This window comes from Myxocyprinus asiaticus, chromosome 37, assembly GCF_019703515.2.
Source record: "Myxocyprinus asiaticus isolate MX2 ecotype Aquarium Trade chromosome 37, UBuf_Myxa_2, whole genome shotgun sequence".
NCBI lineage: Eukaryota > Metazoa > Chordata > Actinopteri > Cypriniformes > Catostomidae > Myxocyprinus > Myxocyprinus asiaticus.
The window spans coordinates 17588407-17608072 of record NC_059380.1 but is presented as its reverse complement, the minus strand read 5'-3'; the positions used below and the strand labels follow the sequence as shown (position 1 = coordinate 17608072).

The 19666-nt window shown below is 40.9% G+C and overlaps 1 protein-coding gene across 13 annotated transcripts in view; it reads left to right on the top strand.

The window, feature by feature from the left end:
- LOC127428135 (microtubule-associated serine/threonine-protein kinase 3-like) overlaps window positions 1-19433 on the top strand; it is a 55407-nt gene extending 35974 nt beyond the window's left edge. For all 13 annotated transcript variants that reach the window (XM_051676246.1, XM_051676245.1, XM_051676244.1 and 10 more), the window contains 11 exons: window positions 121-222; window positions 728-850; window positions 1032-1144; window positions 3901-4070; window positions 4742-4863; window positions 9427-9627; window positions 9761-9987; window positions 10422-10544; window positions 13363-13499; window positions 13610-13791; window positions 16067-19433. In XM_051676246.1, coding sequence (XP_051532206.1) covers window positions 121-222; window positions 728-850; window positions 1032-1144; window positions 3901-4070; window positions 4742-4863; window positions 9427-9627; window positions 9761-9987; window positions 10422-10544; window positions 13363-13499; window positions 13610-13791; window positions 16067-17094 — 2528 coding nt within the window. In that variant the 3' untranslated portion in view covers window positions 17095-19433. The remainder of the gene's footprint in view (window positions 1-120; window positions 223-727; window positions 851-1031; window positions 1145-3900; window positions 4071-4741; window positions 4864-9426; window positions 9628-9760; window positions 9988-10421; window positions 10545-13362; window positions 13500-13609; window positions 13792-16066) is intronic.
- The last annotated feature ends 233 nt before the right edge of the window (window positions 19434-19666 follow it).

Here is a 19666-nt window from a genome sequence, read left to right as displayed (position 1 = left end):
AACTCTGTTCCCTGTTAGCTGGTGGAACACTGATTCAGATCAAAGGATCAGGAAGCTTTACAGACCGCTTTGAAATGAAACTGCCAGGAAAGAATTTGATACAATGTGTTCTTTATGCAGATGAGATTATCTGGCCAGATGGAGATGATGCCCTTCCTGTAGACGCCCAGGACATGATCACACGATTACTGAATCAAAGCCCCCTCGAGAGACTTGGAACAGGTGCTCTATTTTTCATTTATACTTAGAGCTGGGTGAGATAGCTAAAATTTTATCTTGTATTTTTCAGACTCTTAATGTTTATAATATAAATCTCAATATTTATGTAGTTACTCCTTTTGCTTAAACAAACAAACAAACAGCCATTGTTGCAAAGTATATTAAAATGTGTAAATGAAAGTAAAAAGAGTAAATAATTTAGTCAAAAAGAATCAAGGCATGTTTTCCACACTGTTTTACACTAAATGAAAATAACACGAATATAACAGTACATTTAGTGTGAAACTTATTTGCCAAGTTATTGCTAAAAAATATATAATAATATAATAATTAAAATAATTTGCAATATGTACAATGTTAGTTAATTTAATGGCTGACCAATTTAAATGTAATGTATCACGTACCCCTAGTTTGAAACCGACGTAATCCTGAACGTCATTCATCAAACTAATTTTTAAGGAATGTGCACATGTTTGTGAATTCTTAAGAAATTCAATGTGTGTGGTAGGTGGGGCCCCAGAGGTAAAGCAGCATATGTTCTTCAGTGGTCTGGACTGGAACGGACTCCTGCGTCAAAAAGCTGAATTCATCCCTCAGCTGGAGGCAGAAGATGACACTAGTTATTTTGACAGTGAGTTCCAAAAATTCAGCATAGAGAGGACATTCTTTAAACTATGAATAAGCCTGGAGTCAAGCACTCTGAAAATGTCAGCTCATTCTTCCGGCTCATCCACTGAGATGCAGTTATTATTTCTCCATTAAGCTTACCTTTTGCCCCCTAAATCTTTTTAAAATGTTCTCTCTCTGTGTAGCACGATCTGAACGCTACCATCATTTGGCCTCTGATGAGGATGATGAAACGAACGATGAAGAGTCTTCCCTCGAAATACGACGATTTTCCTCATGGTCAAATCGCTTCAGCAAGGTTGGGTTTTTTTATGTCTCTGCGCTTTAATGCAGAAAAATTAACTGTGATATGATAAACATTTAAAATCTCATATTGCTGCTGCTTGGATATCAAGACTAAAAGAATAAAAAGACATAAAATGAAGAGATGCATTTTGTTATCCTATAAACAATGTTATGTTTTGCCCATGCTCTGCTGCCAATAGAGAGAGGGTGTTTACACTTGAGTCCTCTTAAATAGAACATCTCTTTCATTTGAACCAATAGTGACTTGAAAAAGAACCAAGTATTCACATTGTACATGGACTTTAAAGTGGGCTCAGATCTCTTGGTTTTGGCCACTTTATTTGTTATTGTTTATATTTACACTAAATACTACTATTATTATTATTTTCATTGTCATTATTTTTTAATGTAATAAATGTTATTTTTAAAGAGGCCCTATTATGCTTTTTGGGTTTTTACCTTTCCTTTAGTGTGTAATATAGCTGTTTGTGCATGTAAAATGTCTGCAATGTTACAAAGCACAAAGTCCATGCAAAAGGGAGTTATTCTCTCCCACAGACAACTAGAACTACAAGAAACGGCTGGATTGTTGTCCAGCCATTTCTTCCATAAAGTATCTATGTCACTATGTAAAACATTTGCATAATGACCACCTAAGGGCTACTTTGGCCCGCCGTCAATCAAACGTAGTTATAGCCGAGGTAAGGATGAGTTGGGTTAGTGTTGTCGTCATGTCGAGAAGACGCTGTGTTCTTCACTGTGAAAGCAAAACCTCTTTGTTTGGACTTCCAAAGGCAGACGAACTGAAAAATCAGTGGTTAAAATTTATTTTAATTATTTAGCAGTACAACCACAATCAATGCCGGATTGTCAAGTCGGTTACTCCTGAAAGATGGTGCAGTTCCCACTTTTTTGGGACAATCTGGCGCTTCAGGATCACAACCTGTATGTATGCTTGACTATTTGAGGATTTATCTGCTATTGAGAGTTCAAATGCGGAGTTTTGTGTTGTAGCTACGATGTACAACCAGTGCACAGCTGTAGGCCTCTGCTAACCTGCTAGCTAATGTTATTGTGTTGAAATAGTTTTGCTTATCAGCTGCGGGCCAACATTTACCTACAAGTGTGTAGAATTATGCAGATTGTTTGTTGTTCTTATTATCATGAATAGTGATCAAGTGTGGAGATGGATTTATTTTTACAAATGGTCATTTTACGTCTGCAATCCACGGTAGTGCACTGCTAATTTGCTACGTAATGTTATTGATTTGGTAAGGGTTTACTATTCAGCTGTGGACCGGTTTTACCTAAAACTGTGTAGCAAAATGGTCGATCTCAATAGTCTTATATAATTACAAGCTGTTAATGTTACGGCCGCTATCGGTAGTCCACGGCTAACTTGCTCACAACCTCTCTAATACCCCCGGTAATGTCCAAACGGGAGTAAGCATCTGTTCTCCGTTCATAGCTTGGGCAAAAACAGTTCGGCTACACCCATTCCAGCAAAAGATGACTAACTTTAGATGCACTATGTGTCTTTTACTTGAAGCTTTGTTAGGTTCACAATGATCAACAGTGTACTTGTAAGAAAGCTACTAAATTAAAACTTATTACTGTGAAATGTCCTGCTCAAGTCGTGCTTGCGAAGGTGGTTTGGGTCGATCAGCTTGTTCTTCCAAACTTTCATAATCAGACTTAAACTTGTACGGCAAAAACTGATGCCATTGTTACCATAGTAACCGTAGTGTTTATAGCTGCTCAAGAAGCCTGAAACTCAGTTATGGTCAGGGGCGTAACATTTCCGCCACACGCTCTACGAGATTGACCAGTCACAACAGACTAGGCCAGCTGACCAATCAGAGCAGACTGGGCTTTTCGGAAAGGGGGGCTTCAAAGAGACAGGACCTAAAGCGTTTGAGCCAGAAGATGAAAATAGATTTAGCAGAAATGTACAGTATGAGAAAAATAATGTTTTTTTTTTAAAGCATGTAAACCTATTCTAGTAGACCCCAAAACAAAATTATGAACCTGTAAATAAGCATAATATGGGCTCTTTAAAATAATAATAATATTAATGACTAGTAATGTAATAATGATGTTAATCTAAAAATTAGTTTGTATAATATAGTGTTATATTGGATATAAGAGTATTTTTTGTAAAATAGTAGTATATTTCAAACTCTTGGGCCTTCATTTTGGCTGAAGTGCTTGGAGTATGTGCTTTGCAAGAGTGCTGCTCATTTACTGAAGTTAAACCGCAGCCTTTTATGGTTTAATATTCACTCTAGGTCACTTTGCATTTTTGTTATAATTTTGATTTATTGCGCAGTCCTATTAGATATCAGGGCCAAAAAAGTTTTGTTTATTCAATTTGACATTATAACTGTTTAATTCTGTTTTGTGTTCATTTCTAATTCCGTGTTCCTTTCAGGTTTGTGTTCCGTGTTTGCATTTCCCATTTGCTTTGGTGCAGTTTGAGAAATATAGAATCTGTTGTAGCCTATTGTGCTGATGGGACAAGTAAAGAGCACTGTTGCAAGTATCTACATTATGAGAATCAGCTATATATAACCAAACCTAAAAATGTTTTTTAGGAACCCAATCAACTTGAATATTATACACAGTAGATTTGCCTGTAAATAGGGTATTTCTAAAATGGCATTGGTGTCCGTAAATATTTGCTTTTGCCTTCTGCTGCATGCACGGCAGTAGGTGTCAGTATAAAGTCCACGGCCACTGTCATGGACACTTTCATCCACTGTTTCATAGGTTTACAGTAGCACAGAGCACCTGGCCACCCCATCCAACCTGAGTTTCTCCTCCGACCGGAGTCACAGTGAAGAGATAGAGGACCGGGCAGAAGGTAGAGAGACTCACTGCCCTGGAGAGATCCAACGACAGGCCTCAACTGGAGACAAGAGGCTTTCACAGAGGGCATGGTGAGAGGGCACACTTAAAGGAACAGTTCACCCAAATGGAAAATTGTCATGATTTACTCGCTCTCATGTAATTCTAAACCTGTATGAAGCTATTTCTTTGGTGGCACACAAAAGGAGAAGTCCTGCAGAATATTTACATTGTTTTCCTTACATCCAATGTGACAGGGACTGGATTTTGTTAAGTCATTATTCTATAAAAATCGTATTCTCACTGCTGTATATTCAAACTGCTGCGTAATGTTCGGTTACAAGACATGCGTTGACATTAAACACGACACAACATGTCTTAACACGTCATATTTTAATATACAGGACAACAAATGAGATTTGAGAGCTACAGCGAAGCTGAAGAATATCAGTGAAGAAAAATTTTGGTTTGTTTCACACACAGATCTATCATATGCCTTCAAAAGATTTGGAATATAGAGCTCTAGTTGTATGGACCACTGTTATGGTACTTTTTTGTCATTTGTGAAGCTTGATAACCCCAGTCGCCATTCACTTTCATTGTGTGAAAAGGTAGGTCACACAGGTTTGCAGGACAGGATTGAACAAATAATGATAGAATTTTCATTTCTACTAGTCCAGAATGTTCTATGAATCTGTAATTTAAATCACAGTAGGTGGTGTTTGGCAGCAGTTATACTCCATGTATTTGTGATCTCTCTCAGCCTGCGTCCTCGAGCTTCCACCAGCTCCTCTCAGCCTGAGCGTGCCGTGAGCCCCCTAGTGGTGAGCAGCACACACAGCCTGGAGGCCATGCCTCGATTTGCCCTGTCCACAGACGATGAGGGTAAGCTGTCTATAAGTAAAATTCTTAATTTAATGTACCACTAAATGTAAATTAAAGCTGTAAGTCACAAGAAGCTGTGAGTCAGTGATTTTTACGAGTAAGAGGAGGCACCACACTTAAAAGACACTACAGTCCAATACAGTGTTAAAGGTGCTGTAAGCAATTTTAGCATTCTGAAGCTTTCACGTGACTGAGCTGTTGATTTCGCCATGCCCCCTCATTCCAAAACCAAAACCGAGCAAAATAGCAGCATTGTTTGTTCCTGTGGCTGTCAAATTCAACAGTGGCACAATAGTACCCTCAGCTGACAAACATTATGAATCATAGCCTCAATGATCCGCTTCAGATACAACTCTATGAGAACGAGCAAAATGATTGACCGGTGAAAAGCGTCAATGTGCGGACACATTTTTGTTTGCTGTTTACAAAGTCTACAGCTGTCACAGAGACCGGTGAGATATCTCAGGACACTTACAGGTGCATCTCAATAAATTAGAATGTCGTGGAAAAGTTCATTTTTTCAGTAATTCAACTCAAATTGTGAAACTTGTGTATTAAATAAATTCAGTGCACACAGACTGAAGTAGTTTAAGTCTTTGGTTCTTTTAATTGTGATGATTTTGGCTCACATTTAACAAAAACCCACCAATTCACTATCTCAAAAAATTAGAATATGGTGACATGCCAATCAGCTAATCAACTCAAAACACCTGCAAAAGTTTCCTGAGCCTTCAAAATGGTCTCTCAGTTTGGTTCACTAGGCTACACAATCATGGGGAAGACCGCTGATCTGACATTTGTCCAGAAGACAATCACTGACACCCTTCGCTTGGAGGGTAAGCCACAAACATTCATTGCCAAAGAAGCTGGCTGTTCACAGAGTGCTGTATCCAAGCATGTTAACAGAAAGTTGAGTGGAAGGAAAAAGTGTGGAAGAAAAAGATGCACAACCAACCGAGAGAACCGCAGCCTTATGAGGATTGTCAAGCAAAATCGATTCAAGAATTTGGGTGAACTTCACAAGGAATGGATTGAGGCTGGGGTTAAGGCATCAAGAGCCACCACACACAGACGTGTCAAGGAATTTGGCTACAGTTGTCGTATTCCTCTTGTTAAGCCACTCCTGAACCACAGACAATGTCAGAGGCGTCTTACCTGGGCTAAGGAGAAGAAGAACTGGACTGTTGCCCAGTGGTCCAAAGTCCTCTTTTCAGATGAGAGCAGGTTTTGTATTTCATTTGGAAACCAAGGTCTTAGAGTCTGGAGGAAGGGTGGAGAAGCTCATAGCCCAAGTTGCTTGAAGTCCAGTGTTAAGTTTCCACAGTCTGTGATGATTTGGGGTGCAATGTCATCTGCTGGTGTTGGTCCATTGTGTTTTTTGAAAACCAAAGTCACTGCACCCGTTTACCAAGAAATTTTGGAGCACTTCATGCTTCCTTCTGCTGACCAGCTTTTTAAAGATGCTGATTTCATTTTCCAGCAGGATTTGGCACTTGCCCACACTGCCAAAAGCACCAAAAGTTGGTTAAATGACCATGGTGTTGGTGTGCTTGACTGGCCAGCAAACTCACCAGACCTGAACCCCATAGAGAATCTATGGGGTATTGGCAAGAGGAAAATGAGAAACAAGAGACCAAAAAATGCGAAACAAGAGACCAAAAAATGCAGATGAGCTGAAGGCCACTGTCAAAGAAACCTGGGCTTCCATACCACCTCAGCAGTGCCACAAACTGATCACCTCCATGCCACGCCGAATTGAGGCAGTAATTAAAGCAAAAGGGGCCCCTACCAAGTATTGAGTACATATACAGTAAATGAACATACTTTCCAGAAGGCCAACAATTCACTAAAAATGTTTTTTTTATTGGTCTTATGATGTATTCTAATTTTTTGAGAGAGTGAATAAGTGGGTTTTTGTTAAATGTGAGCCAAAATCATCACAATTAAAAGAACCAAAGACTTAAACTACTTCAGTCTGTGTGCACTGAATTTATTTAATACACGAGTTTCACAATTTGAGTTGAATTACTGAAATAAATGAACTTTTCCACAACATTCTAATTTATTGAGATGCACCTGTATTTCATTAATATCTTTAAGGGAGTAGGAACTTTTTTGCATACGTTTCCATGAAAAAAATCGCTTACAGCACCTTTAATATTATTCATATATTGATTTAGCATATATATATAAACTCAGCAAAAAATGAGGGGGACCTACACAATATTAGGCAGGTGGTTTTAATGTTGTGGCTGATCGGTGTATATATAAACTATAAAAGAAACGTCCCTTTTTCAGGACACTGTATTTTAAAGATAATTTTGTAAAAATCCAAATAATTTTACAGATCTTTATTGTAAAGGGTTTAAACAATGTTTTCCATGCTTGTTCAGTGAACCATAAACAATTAATGAACATGCACCTGTGGAACAGTCGTTAAGACACTAACAGCTTACAGATGGTAGGCAATTAAGGTCACAGTTATAAAAACTTAGGACACTAAAGAGACCTTTCTGCTGACTCTGAAAAACACCAAAAGAAAGATGTGGCCAGGGCAATAAAGAGCAATGTCCATACTGTGAGATGCCTAAGACAGTGCTACAGGGAGACAGGAAGGACAGATGATCGTCCTCGCAGTGGCAGACCACGTTTAACAACACCTGCACAGGATCGGTACATCCGAATATCACACCTGCCAAACAGGTACAGAATGGCAACAACAACTGCCCGAGTTACACCAGGAATGCACAGTCCCTCCATCAGTGCTCAGACTGTCCGCAATAGGCTGAGAGAAGCTAGACTGTTGTAAGGAAGGTCCTTACCAGACATCACCGGCAACAATGTCACCTATGGGCACAAACCCACCTTCACTGGACCAGACAGGACTTCACTGACGAGTCGCGGTTTTGTCTCACCAGGGGTGATGGTCAGACTCGCGTTTATCGTCGAAGGAATGAACGTTAAACCGTGGCCTGTACTCTGGAGCGGGATCGATTTGGAGGTGGAGGGTCCGTCATGGTCTGGGGCGGTGTATCACTGCATCATCGGACTGAGCTTGTTGTCATTGCAGGCAATCTCAACGCTGTGCATTACAGGGAAGACATCCTCCTCCCTCATGTGGTACCCTTCTTGCAGGCTTATCCTGACATGACCCTCCAGCATGACAATGCCACCAGCCATACTGCTCATTCTGTGCGTGATTTCCTGCAAGACAGGAATGTCAGTGTTCTGCCATGGCCAGCGAAGAGCCCGGATCTCAATCCCGTTGAGCACATCTGGGACCTGTTGGATCGGAGGGTGAGGGCTAGGGCCATTCTCCCCAGAAATGTCCAGGAACTTGCAAGTGCCTTGGTGGAAGAGTAGGGTAACATCTCACAGCAAGAACTGGCAAATTTGGTGCAGTCCACGAGGAGGAGATGCACTGCAGTACTTAATGCAGCTGGTGGTCACACCAGATACTGATTGTTACTTTTGATTGTGACCCCCCCCCCCCTTTGTTCAGGGATGCATTATTCCATTTCTGTTATTCACATGTCTGTGAAACTTTAGTTTGTCTTAGTTGTTGAATCTTTTTATGTTCATACAAATATTTACACAAGTTTGCTGAAAATAAAAGCAGTTGAAATTGAGAGGACGTTTCTTTTTTTTGTTGAGTTTATATATATATATATATATATATATATATATAAATAAGGGCTGTCAATTGATTACAATTTTAAATCAAATTAATTACATGATATGCTGAGTAATTAGTCAAACTGTGTTTTTAGGTTACTGTGTCAAGTTAAATGTAGTTTGAATCTTGGAAAACGTCTCGAGATCCCTGCATTCGGAATTGCGTTCCATCCGGCAGTGTTTGAACGCAAGAATACATTCACATTACGTGCTGTTGCTAGTGTCCAGCAAGCCTAAAACCTAATGTATACTTGTATATAAATAATAATATAGTAATATAAATACTTCATGTAATTTATTTAATCGTATTTCTTTTTTTCAAGCTCTACTAACCGAGTGACAGGAAATTCAGGAATTTTTCTGACTGCTTACATCCCTTTTTTACCATTTTTTGGAAAGTTGTGTAAACTTAATAGTGGATTGTTTCTTTTGTGTTGAAGCAAAAGGAAACGCAAAAATAACATTTGGTATGGTCTTCCATTTTGCTCATCGGTGCCATTTACCTTGCTATAGTGTACAGCTGCGTTCAAGTCAATTAATGAACTAGTAATATAGTAGTATAATCCTAACTGTCGGCCATCTTCGGTTGCCAAACAACACTGCAATTGGAGCATTAAAATAGAATGTGCTTTCACAGGTGTGTTTTTATGGTCATTTTACAACTGTTTTAAATGTGGCTCATCCAATCAGAATCTGTCTGACCTAACCATTTTATAATAAAAAACAACAACTATGAACTGGCACCCAAATTTTCATCAGCAATTTGCATATTTTTGTAGAAACTTTCATCCTCCCATTATGTTATATTTAGCCATAATGTGCATTTGTGCCAGTGCTAAATGTGTTTGGGTGGAGATGTGTTCTGAGGTAAACCCTTTAATCCTGCAGCTGAAGTCGTCGTATCCAACCTGCGGCGAATCAGACTACGTAGCAACAGCACTGGAACAAAACACTCGTCACCAAGGGAACAAGGAAGTCCTCAGTGCTTTGGGAACCAGCTGGAGATGCCTGACAGGCAGCGCCTCTCACCTGGGCGCAAAGTCCCCAAGTCTGCTTCAGCGTCCACTCTCTCACTCATTATCACACCAGGTCAGAAAGCAAACACAGTTACCATAGCACAAATATGGCACCTTACCTCATATATTTAAGATGCTCCAGTATTTCTAGGTCACTTGTCATATGAGCTAATTAGTGACATTGATGTTACCTCCTTGTTCTCCAGATGATGGGAGTGGCAGCCTGCAGGCTCGATCCATTTCCCCTCGCTCATTTTCTTCTAACCCATCATCCCGAGACTCCTCCCCCAACCGAGACTTGTCCCTTGGCATCAGCAGGCTCCGCCCACCCATCATCATCCACAGCTCTGGGAAGAAATACGGCTTCACCCTGCAGACCATTCGTGTTTACATGGGGACCAGTGACATCTACACCATACACCACATGGTCTCGGTGAGAAGCAAGCAGTGTTAAACAGAAACGCACTTAGAATAGGCTGGTTTTTATGTACTCAAAGAAATTCACAAAACAAATTGTGAACTTCTGTTCAAAAACCTCCGCTCATCAAAACAGGGGTATGCTGTAAGGACCAAATAGAGATACATAACAGATCGACTGATAAGCAAGCAAGAAAGAAGTGTGGGTAGAAAGAAAGAAAGAAAGAGTTTGGCAGAGGTGGTTTAGGGGCTGGCTACAGTTGTTTTCTTTGCACCATAAAATATAATGGTTATTTCTCAAAGTGAAGGGGGGAATTTAGTAATGGTTGATACACCCTTGCATCAATACCAAATTGCTAGAGTAACTGAGCTTCAAAGGTGGAATAATCGTTCTACTTATTTTGATTTCACTTGCTCTTTTTTTCTGTTCTCTCTCTGTGTCTTTCTCAGGGTGTGGAGGAGGGCAGCCCTGCTCATGAGGCTGGCCTCCGAGCAGGAGATCTGATCACTCATCTGAATGGAGAGTCTGTGCAGGGTCTTGTGCACACAGAGATGATGGAGCTTCTGTTGAAGGTGATGCTGAGATTTACTTAAGCACTTAAAAGAATGCTGAACTGTCTTGCTCGAGCAAAAAGTGTGTGTGATAGATCTCTAGCTTTCTTCTCTAGGAGAAAGCGAGGGCCGGGTAAACGTTCAACACAAGTCTTTATTTTCGCACACTTTCTAGTATTTTCACCACTGTTTGCTTTTCAGCACAACATGAACACACATGAACACTGCTGCATGCCTTTCTCTCTCTCCCTCTCTCTCTCTCTCTCTCTCTCTCTCTCCCCTCTGGCGGCCTGGACTCCCTTTTTATCCCTCTCCAGCTCTCACTTTAACACAGAACAGCTGTTGGATATAATTTGCCACAGGTGTAAATCCTTACTGTTCTTACTCTCCCGGCCTCGCTCTCCACAGACGTCGCTCGGCCACACCCACATCACCACAAACTCCCATCACCCACTGTGACCCCCCCCCCCCATTTCTAGAGAGGAAATCCGCCACAGCCATCTGCGCTCCCGGCCTGTGGACCACCTTGAAGGCTGGAGATTAGATACCAACGGGTAATCCGCGCGTTGGTATACTTCATGCGATGGAGCCACTGGAGCGGGGCATGGTCCGAATGGTGCATGTGCAGCTTTCACCTGTGTGAACACCTGCTGACACGGCTCCATCCACTGGACCAGATCTGGTGCCCCCTTTTTAGTCAGATCAGTCAGCAGGCTGGTGACAGTCAAATAATTAGGCACAAACCTGCGATAATAGCCAACCAGCCCCAGGAACTGTCTCACCTCCTTTTTGGTTTTAGGTCTTGGGCAGGCTGCAATCACTGCAGTTTTATCAATTTGGGGCAGCACCTGCCCGTGACCCAAGTGGAAGCCCAGATACCGTACTTCCACCCACCCAATTGCACACTTCTTTTGGTTTGTTGTGAGTCCTGCCCGTCTCAACGACCTCAGGACGGCCCTCAGATGCTGCAGGTGTCGCTACCAATCATTACAGTAAATAATGATGTCATCTAAATGGGCAACGCTTAAGCAGCGTGCGGTCTAAGGATTCGGCCTATGAGCCGCTGAAACGTAGCCAGGGCCTCAAATAAACCAAACGGAAGCGTCAAAAACCTCTGTGACTTGAGATGGTAAGAGGTGGTCTCCACAAGTGAACGTGGTGAGTCAGTCAGTGGCTTTTAAGTTCACCTTCAGTCTGAGCTCCTCCCTCTCCGGAACCACCATTGCCAAAGTCACGGGGACCACCTCTCTCCACAGTTTTAGGAGGTTGAGGTGGTAAATCTGACGTGCTCTGCCTCTATCCGTTCGTTTCACCTCATAATTGATTTCACCAACTCGCCGTGTGACCTCAAAGGGTCCTTGCCACTTGGCGAGTAATTTAGAGATCAAGGTGGGGGCAATACAAGGAATTTATCTCCCAGTGTAAATTCCCGTAGTCAAGTACCCCTATTATACAGCCAGGCGTGACATTCTTGAGCCTGAAACAAATTCTCCTGTGTTAATTTCCCCAGTGTGTGGAGTTTTGCTCTCAGGTCAAGAAAGTATTGAATTTCGTTTTTGCTGTTTGAAGGTCCTTCCTCCCAATTTTCCATATGATTCCTTAAATCATATTCTTTAGGGTCTGATTTAAATCGTTCGACCAAGCTATCCATTTGGAGATGGTAAACGCTGGTCCGAATCGATTCAATTCCCAATAATGTGTATAGTTTGCGTAGTGTACGTGACATAAACGTAGTGCCCTGATCGGTGAGGATTTCTTTCGGAATCCCCACTCGAGAGATGATTCTGAAGAGTGCCCTCTGCAAGACTTCTTGCTGAAATGTTGTGCAGAGGCACTGTTTCCAGATATCACGTTGTGTTGTCCACCTGAACCAACACAAAGCGATGCCCACGTGCCATCCATTCTAATGGCCCGATGAGGTCCATACCAATTCTTTCGAAGGTGACCTCGATAAATGGAAGGGGGTGCAGTGGCGCTCTTGGGGTGGCCGGCAGATTCAACAGCTGACATTCACGGCATGCCGCACACCACCTGAGAACATCCCCGTAAATGCCTGACCAATAGAAATGGGCCATGAGATGGTTCAGTGTCTTTTCCTGCCCTAAGTGACCCACCATCGGATTATAATGAGCAATCTGGAATAACATTTCCCGACGGCTCCACAGTATTAACAACTGGGTTGTATCCTCCTTTGTCTGAGTGTCCTGCATCACTCGATACAACCAATCCTTGATAACTGAAAAATACAGATATGCAAGTGCAATGCCTGGCTGGAGGCAATGACCATCAGTCACTTTCACTTGGTCAAAGGTGTGCCTAAGGGTCTCGTCTCGTGTCTGCTTCAGAGGGAAATCCCCTGTAGGGAATACTCCGTTGTTGAAGGTGATGCTGAGATTTACTTGAGCAGTTAAAAGAATGCTGAACTGTCTTGCTCGAGCAAAAAGTGTGTGTGATAGATCTCTAGCTTTCTTCTCAAGGAGAAAGCGAGGGCCTGGTAAACGTTCAACACCAGTCTTTATTTTCACACACTTTCCAATATTTTCACCACTGTTTGCTTTTCAGCACAGTGTGAACACACACGAACACTTCTGCATGCGTCTCTCTCTCTCTCTCTCTCTCTCTCCCTTCTGGCGGTCTGGACTCCCTTTTTTATTCCTTTCCAGCTGTTAGAGTTTCCCACAGGTGTCAATCCTTACCGTTCTTCCTCTCCCGGCTTCGCTCTCCACAGACGTCGCTTGGCCACGCCCACATAACAACAGTGTGCAAGAGTGCAAAGATAATGCATGCGTTTGATGTGTGTCAAACAGCTTCATCAAATTTTCTTTCTCTTAATGTGCAGAGTGGAAACCAGGTGGCCCTGCAGACCATCGCCCTGGAGGACACGTCCATTAAGATCGGGCCAGCGCGTAAGAGCAGCTGTAAGGGAAAGATGGCCCGGCGCAGCAAGAGAAGCAAGTGGAGGGACAATCAGGACCGGTCAGGAGAAGTCTTGCATTTTAATGCTATCATTTTTTAAAAGTTGTAACAGATGAGCATCGAGACATTCAGAACAGTTTTATACGAAGAACAATTTTGTGTTAACCCAGGAGGCGTGGTGTACTGAAGAAGCTGTCTAAACAGAGCACTGTCATGCACGGTAGCCGGAGTTTCTCCTCTGGACTGCACCATTCTGTGTCTTCCAGTGAGAGTTTGCCAGGGTCTCCCACACACAGCCTTTCCTCTGGACCCACCACACCCTCCCAAAGCCCTGTCTCTGACCACACCACTGGTATGACCTGATACATAAAAATGTTGGTGGGATTAATTCTGCTTATGGTATTTACCTTAGGAGAAGTCTGACATAAACACTACAAGTCAAAAGTTAAAACAGACCTACTCACTTCCCCCCCCCCCTCCCGAGATACTTTTAAACATTATTGAATAGGGTTGGGTGATATAAGCAAAACCTGTATCACGATATTCTTAATTTTTGTTTGAATATATGTCAATAAATAAATTTTTACAGAAAATAATTCAAAAACTTCTGTAAAAATCTTGAGAAAGTGCTTCTATACAGATCTGTACAGCACAATCTAAAACACAACAGTGGAGTTGTTTTTGGTCAAAAAGTGTTGCACAGCAGAGCATCATGGTATACATGAAAGCACTGATGAAAACGTATTCAGTACAGCAGCATTCTTGCTTGTGTAAATGCGGAACGCGCATTCCCTTCCATACATCAACATTATGCATATCTCCGATAGAAAGCATTCTCGATTATGAAAATTCATACCGGTTGACATTTCAATGATGAAAGTTGATACGGGTTGGCATATTTCCTAAACTGTATATCACCCACACCTAATATTGAAGGAGTTTCCATGTAAGCTAGCAAATTAAGCTATCTGCTTTTCCTTTACTGTCTGGACCAACTCATCCATTTAATAAATTTGTTAGTGTTTTTTTTTTTTATTATTATTATTAGAATTTTAGATTTGTAAAGAAATTCATACCTAGGCACAACATATCTACAAAATAATTTAAAGCATTTAAAGGGATGGTTCACCCAAAAAATTCTCATCATTTACTCGCCTTCATTCTGTCCCAGATGTGTATGACTTTCTTTTGCAGAACACAAAGATTTTCAGAAGAATATCTCAACTCTGTTGGTCCATTCAATGCAAGAGAATGGTGGCCAAAACTTTGAAGGTCCAAAAAGCACATAAAGGCGGCGCAGAAATAATCTATCACTTGCTTTAATTGGACCTACAGAGCTGAGATATTCTTCTAAACAAACTTTGTGTTTAGAAGAAAAAAGAAAGTCAAACACATCAGGGGCATGTACCATGAACCATTTCAGTGGTTCCAACCATGAAAAGGTACAATGAAAGTGGATCGTCCTTTACCAGTGTTCATCGCTGCAGTAACTTACGCTACACGGCTAACCTGCTCCGTGGAACATTTTGTTCTTGGTAACAGATGCTGAACCAGTCAGCTGTAAGTGACATCTCTGATGCAGTGAAGTTATTCCCCCATGTCTCTTAAAGCGCACAACAGAATGTTAAATTATTGGCAGATGGAGTCTTGTATTTTATTTAAATACACTATAATTGTTTTTCATTGACCTACTCTAACATATAAAATGTCTATGAAAATATAAATAATATAATATTAAAAATAATATTAGTTCACCCAAAAATGAAAATTCTCTCACTTTAATCACCTTCATGACTTTCTTTCATCTGCTGAATTCAAATGAAGATTTTTAGAAGAATATCTCAGCTCTTTTGGTCCATACAATGGACCAAAATGGGTGACACAATTTTGAAGCTCCCAAAATCACACAAGGCAGGATAAATATAATCCATAAGACTCCAGTGTTTAAATGTCTTCAGAAGAGATATGAAAGGTGTGGGTGAGAAACGAATCAATATTTAAGTCGTTTGTACTATAAATTCTCCTTCCTGCTCAATCTCCACTAACTTTCACATTCTTCTGTTTTTGGTGATTCACATTCTTCATGCATACGCCCCCTAATGGGCAGGGAGAAGAATTTCTAGCAAAACAGGACTTAAATATTGATCTTTCTCACCCACATCTATCATATCACTTCTGCAGATATGGATTAAAACACTGCGTAAACTAATCTTGAAATCGGGATCCAAGCCTGAGTTGACAGAGGAAGTTGATGGTACCAATTGGTTTTGTCAACTCGAAACCAATCCTGGAATCCTGAGTTTGTTCAACAAGTTTCATGGTATAGGCCCCTGGAATGGCATGAGGGTGAGTAAATGATGAGAGAATTTTTCATTTTTGGTTGAACTTTTCCTTTGAGGATTAGCCTTTAGAAGGTTTATAAGATCACGAGGAACAAATTTATTCATGTGGGTCAAATCTTTTGACTCTTACTGTAAAAATATTATTGAACTGTCTTTTGGGTTCATTTCGACTGAAAACAAATGTTTACCTTTAAGTAATAAATTCTACACTCACGCATAAGATGCACTCTCAAATAAAAAATTATCTTTTGCGTGTAACAAACTGTAACATTGCCATCCATGTAGATGCCAACCTCCCCCAGAACGCCTCTCCTTGCTCCAGCTCCCCAAGTTCACCAGCAGTCCAGATGCGACCCAGCTCACTGCATGGCCTCAGCTCCAAACTCAGCAACCAGCGCTACACTAAAGTGGGAAGACGGAAGTCCACCAGCAGTATCCCACCCTCTCCACTGGCCTGCACCTCCTCGCCACAGGCCCTTTCCCCCCAGCGCTCCCCTTCTCCCTTACCGAGCATGTCCAAAACCCTCTACCACTCTTTCCACGGCAAGACCCTCTCTCCCCCCACCATCATTCGGCACGTGGTCAGACCCAGGAGTGCAGAACCTCCCCGTTCCCCTCTTTTGAAGAGAGTCCAGTCTGCAGAGAAACTTTCAGGCGCCTTATTCGCTGATAAAAAGGCCACACGCAGACACGCACTGGAGGTCCCCCATTGTGAGCTGGACGTACCAGGGGACGTTGAGGCAGAGGGGCCAGTATATACAGCGGATCACAGTAGGCTGGGTGGGTACCTGTGTGCGCAAAGACTGCGGGACTGGCCTGGTGAGCGAATGGAACAGATCGTCGTAATGCGCAAACTTAATCTTTCAGAGCGCCGAGATTCCTTCAAGAAACAGGAGGCTGTGCAAGAAGTGAGCTTCGACGAGCCAGATGACAGAGCTCCCCAAATCCCTGCTCAGACGACCACGTCAACTGGCGCACGACCCAAGCAGTCAGAACGGATGATGGGCGAAATGCAGTCAGACGACGAGGTTGTGGCGAGGAGGAATCCCCTGGTTCCTCAGATCGCTGTACAAGGATCAGAGAGTGAAGAGGCTGATGACCGGAGGCTTTGCTCGGATGAGGAGGAAAAGGCAGAGGAAAAGGAAAGCATCTCACACACTCTGAGTCAGGGTGAACCTCAGGCAGACTGCACTGCCAGAGACGCGCCACATGCCTCAGCAGCTGTACATGAAACCACTGAGATGAATGCAGATGCATTAAAGCCAGAAAAGAAGCACCAGAGTCCAGAGAAAGACAAACTGAAAGAGAGATAAATGAGTGAAGGAGAGCTTAATCTGCACTGGCTTCTCAGAGATGTTTGTTCTGACTCAGAATTAAAACAATTGAGTTTATGTATTTTATTAAAGGAATAGTTCTACCAAAAAGGAAAATTCTGTAATTATTTACTTTTCTGAGTCAATGGCGACAGTATTTTAATTTTTGGCTGAAGTATTCCTTAAACATGTAAATTGGAGTAAGCTAATCTTATGTAGGGAATATTTATGCTCTTTTAATTTCTGATGCACATCTGAGAGGTACTGAGAGAAATTTAATTACTTGATTTTTCTATGAAAATGTATGAAAGCTTTGAATCCATTTCATCCTCCAAGAGCTCAAACTTTTCATTTTTGCACCAACTTTGTGTCTGATTTAAAAGCTACTAGTTCAAAGATGTTTGAATGAAATTGTCATGTGGCCTTTTTTATATATAATTCCACAGAATCTCAAAGAGATGCCAGAGCAAGACATTTTAAATAATTTGTACTTCTTAAAAAAAAAAAAAAAAAGGACTAAGTGTGTCTACTGTTAGGGTTGAAACGGTGGGAACCCCACAAATCACTTGAAATAGTAATTTCAACATGCAGGTTGGTCCAAAAAGGTCATATAATTTAATGTCTACATGTATTTCAGGCATCAAACCAAATCTTCTTTTTTTTTTTTTTTTTTTTTTTATTAATTTACATAATCATTTTAAAACAAAGTCCCTCCCTGATGCTCTGTGCTTAGTGATATGTCTGATGTTGATTTTAATTTAGCAGTCCCTTTTCAAACTAGACTTGGATTTATGACATTTTGTTTACTAGTTGCGTTCATCTTGTTTAACATGAATAGGTAACATTAACTTTAAAGGTAAAACTTTTTACTGATTATTTTTTCACTATGGTCCCCCATGTTGGATGTTTTATTTAGTCATTCCAAATAGTGAGAATGTTTGTTCCAAGTCAGATTATTGGAAACCTAAAAATGAATCAAATATTCATGGGTGTTGAACCATTTCACAGATACTACTAAATATTGCAACAAATTAGTAAAATTAAGCATGCAGTCACTGCATAAATTATACTGGTGGGAACTCATCTGTGTGCACAGAAATCACTGTTACAACCCACAAGAGTTTTCCATGGACTGTTGTGGCCTATGTGGAGAGCTCACAAGCTTTTGTACCTGGAATAATGTTTACATTTTTTATACATGTGGATTTCTACTGTGCGAAAGGGATCTGTATGGACTGTTTTTATATGTTGATTAATGTAATGCCAAATCTGTGCAGAACCGGAGTTGGGAGGCTTTAAGTGTTGGGACAGTTGTGTTAAAGTTAGGACTAATGATGTCATTTTTAATAGGCTGATCTCACTAACACTGCACACATCAGACTGGATGTTTTCATGTGTTTATATGCATGACCTTCCTCCAAAACACAGATGGTTATTAATTATGGGATGGAGGTTTTTAGTTTGTTTTTTACTGTAATAATAATGGTGTTGTTTATTTTGGCCTTTTATTCAAGTGGGCCAGAAACTATAGTACAGTATTTTTTATTGCACACATTGTTATAAATTGCATGAAAAGGTGCAAGTTATTTGGATGTTAATTTGTTTGAACTTGATTGATACTGTTTATTTATATAGGAACTTTGGAGGAACAGCACGCACATGCTTTACGAGCTAAAGGAAACATTTCTTTGTTTTGTTTGAGTTAATTGCAACCACTCTGTGTCTCTGTGCTACTTTATGCATCAGGCTACTGTATCCGGTGTTATTGAAATTTTAAGCATTCCATGTGTGACAGATATTGGTGAAAAAGACAGTAGACTCAATTTTTACTTTTTAGAATGTCAGCCAAACAATTTGCATGCTGCATGTTCAGTAAATACGCCAAGTGCTGGCATGGCAACCTGAGTGCAATATGTGTTAAATGGTCAACTATAACCAAGCCTTTAAGTTACAGTAAAACAGGAATTGTATTCAGATCTGGGTGTCATGCAGACCCTGTTTTGACATCTTATTCCTTTATAATAACAGACTTTAGATTTTGTGGATTAAGTGTTTGCTGTATTTTAACCTGTTGTGTGGAACCCAGAGCCACTCTTATACCTGTTCAGACAAGACAGGGTGACTGTGTGCCCTCTGCAGAGTCTGCACTGCTATTCACACTACAGCTTCACAGGACGCAACATGAGTCATCTTTATATCTTGTGCTAAAGGTTTTCCAGAATCGTCCGAGTTCTTAAATCTTGGTTTGTGTTTATAAAATAATAATTTTATAAATGTGTTTAATGTTGTCATAACTGTTTGTCTCATGATGTTTTGTAATAAAGCATTCACTGTTTACTAGGGAAGATCACTGATAATTATTTTGCTTTACTGAAAGCACAAGATAGGTTTGGGTTTGTTTTTGCAAGTCTGTTTCTGAATCTTGGCTAAAAAAAAATAGCTTAATGAATAACATATTTGGTGGCTTTTCAAGGTTAGGGCGATTGTAAAGTCTTTTCCTGCATGGTTTTCTAAAATGCGCTTCGAGAGACGCAGCTGTTGTCATGGAGACAGTGCGCAACCGCGAAAGGCG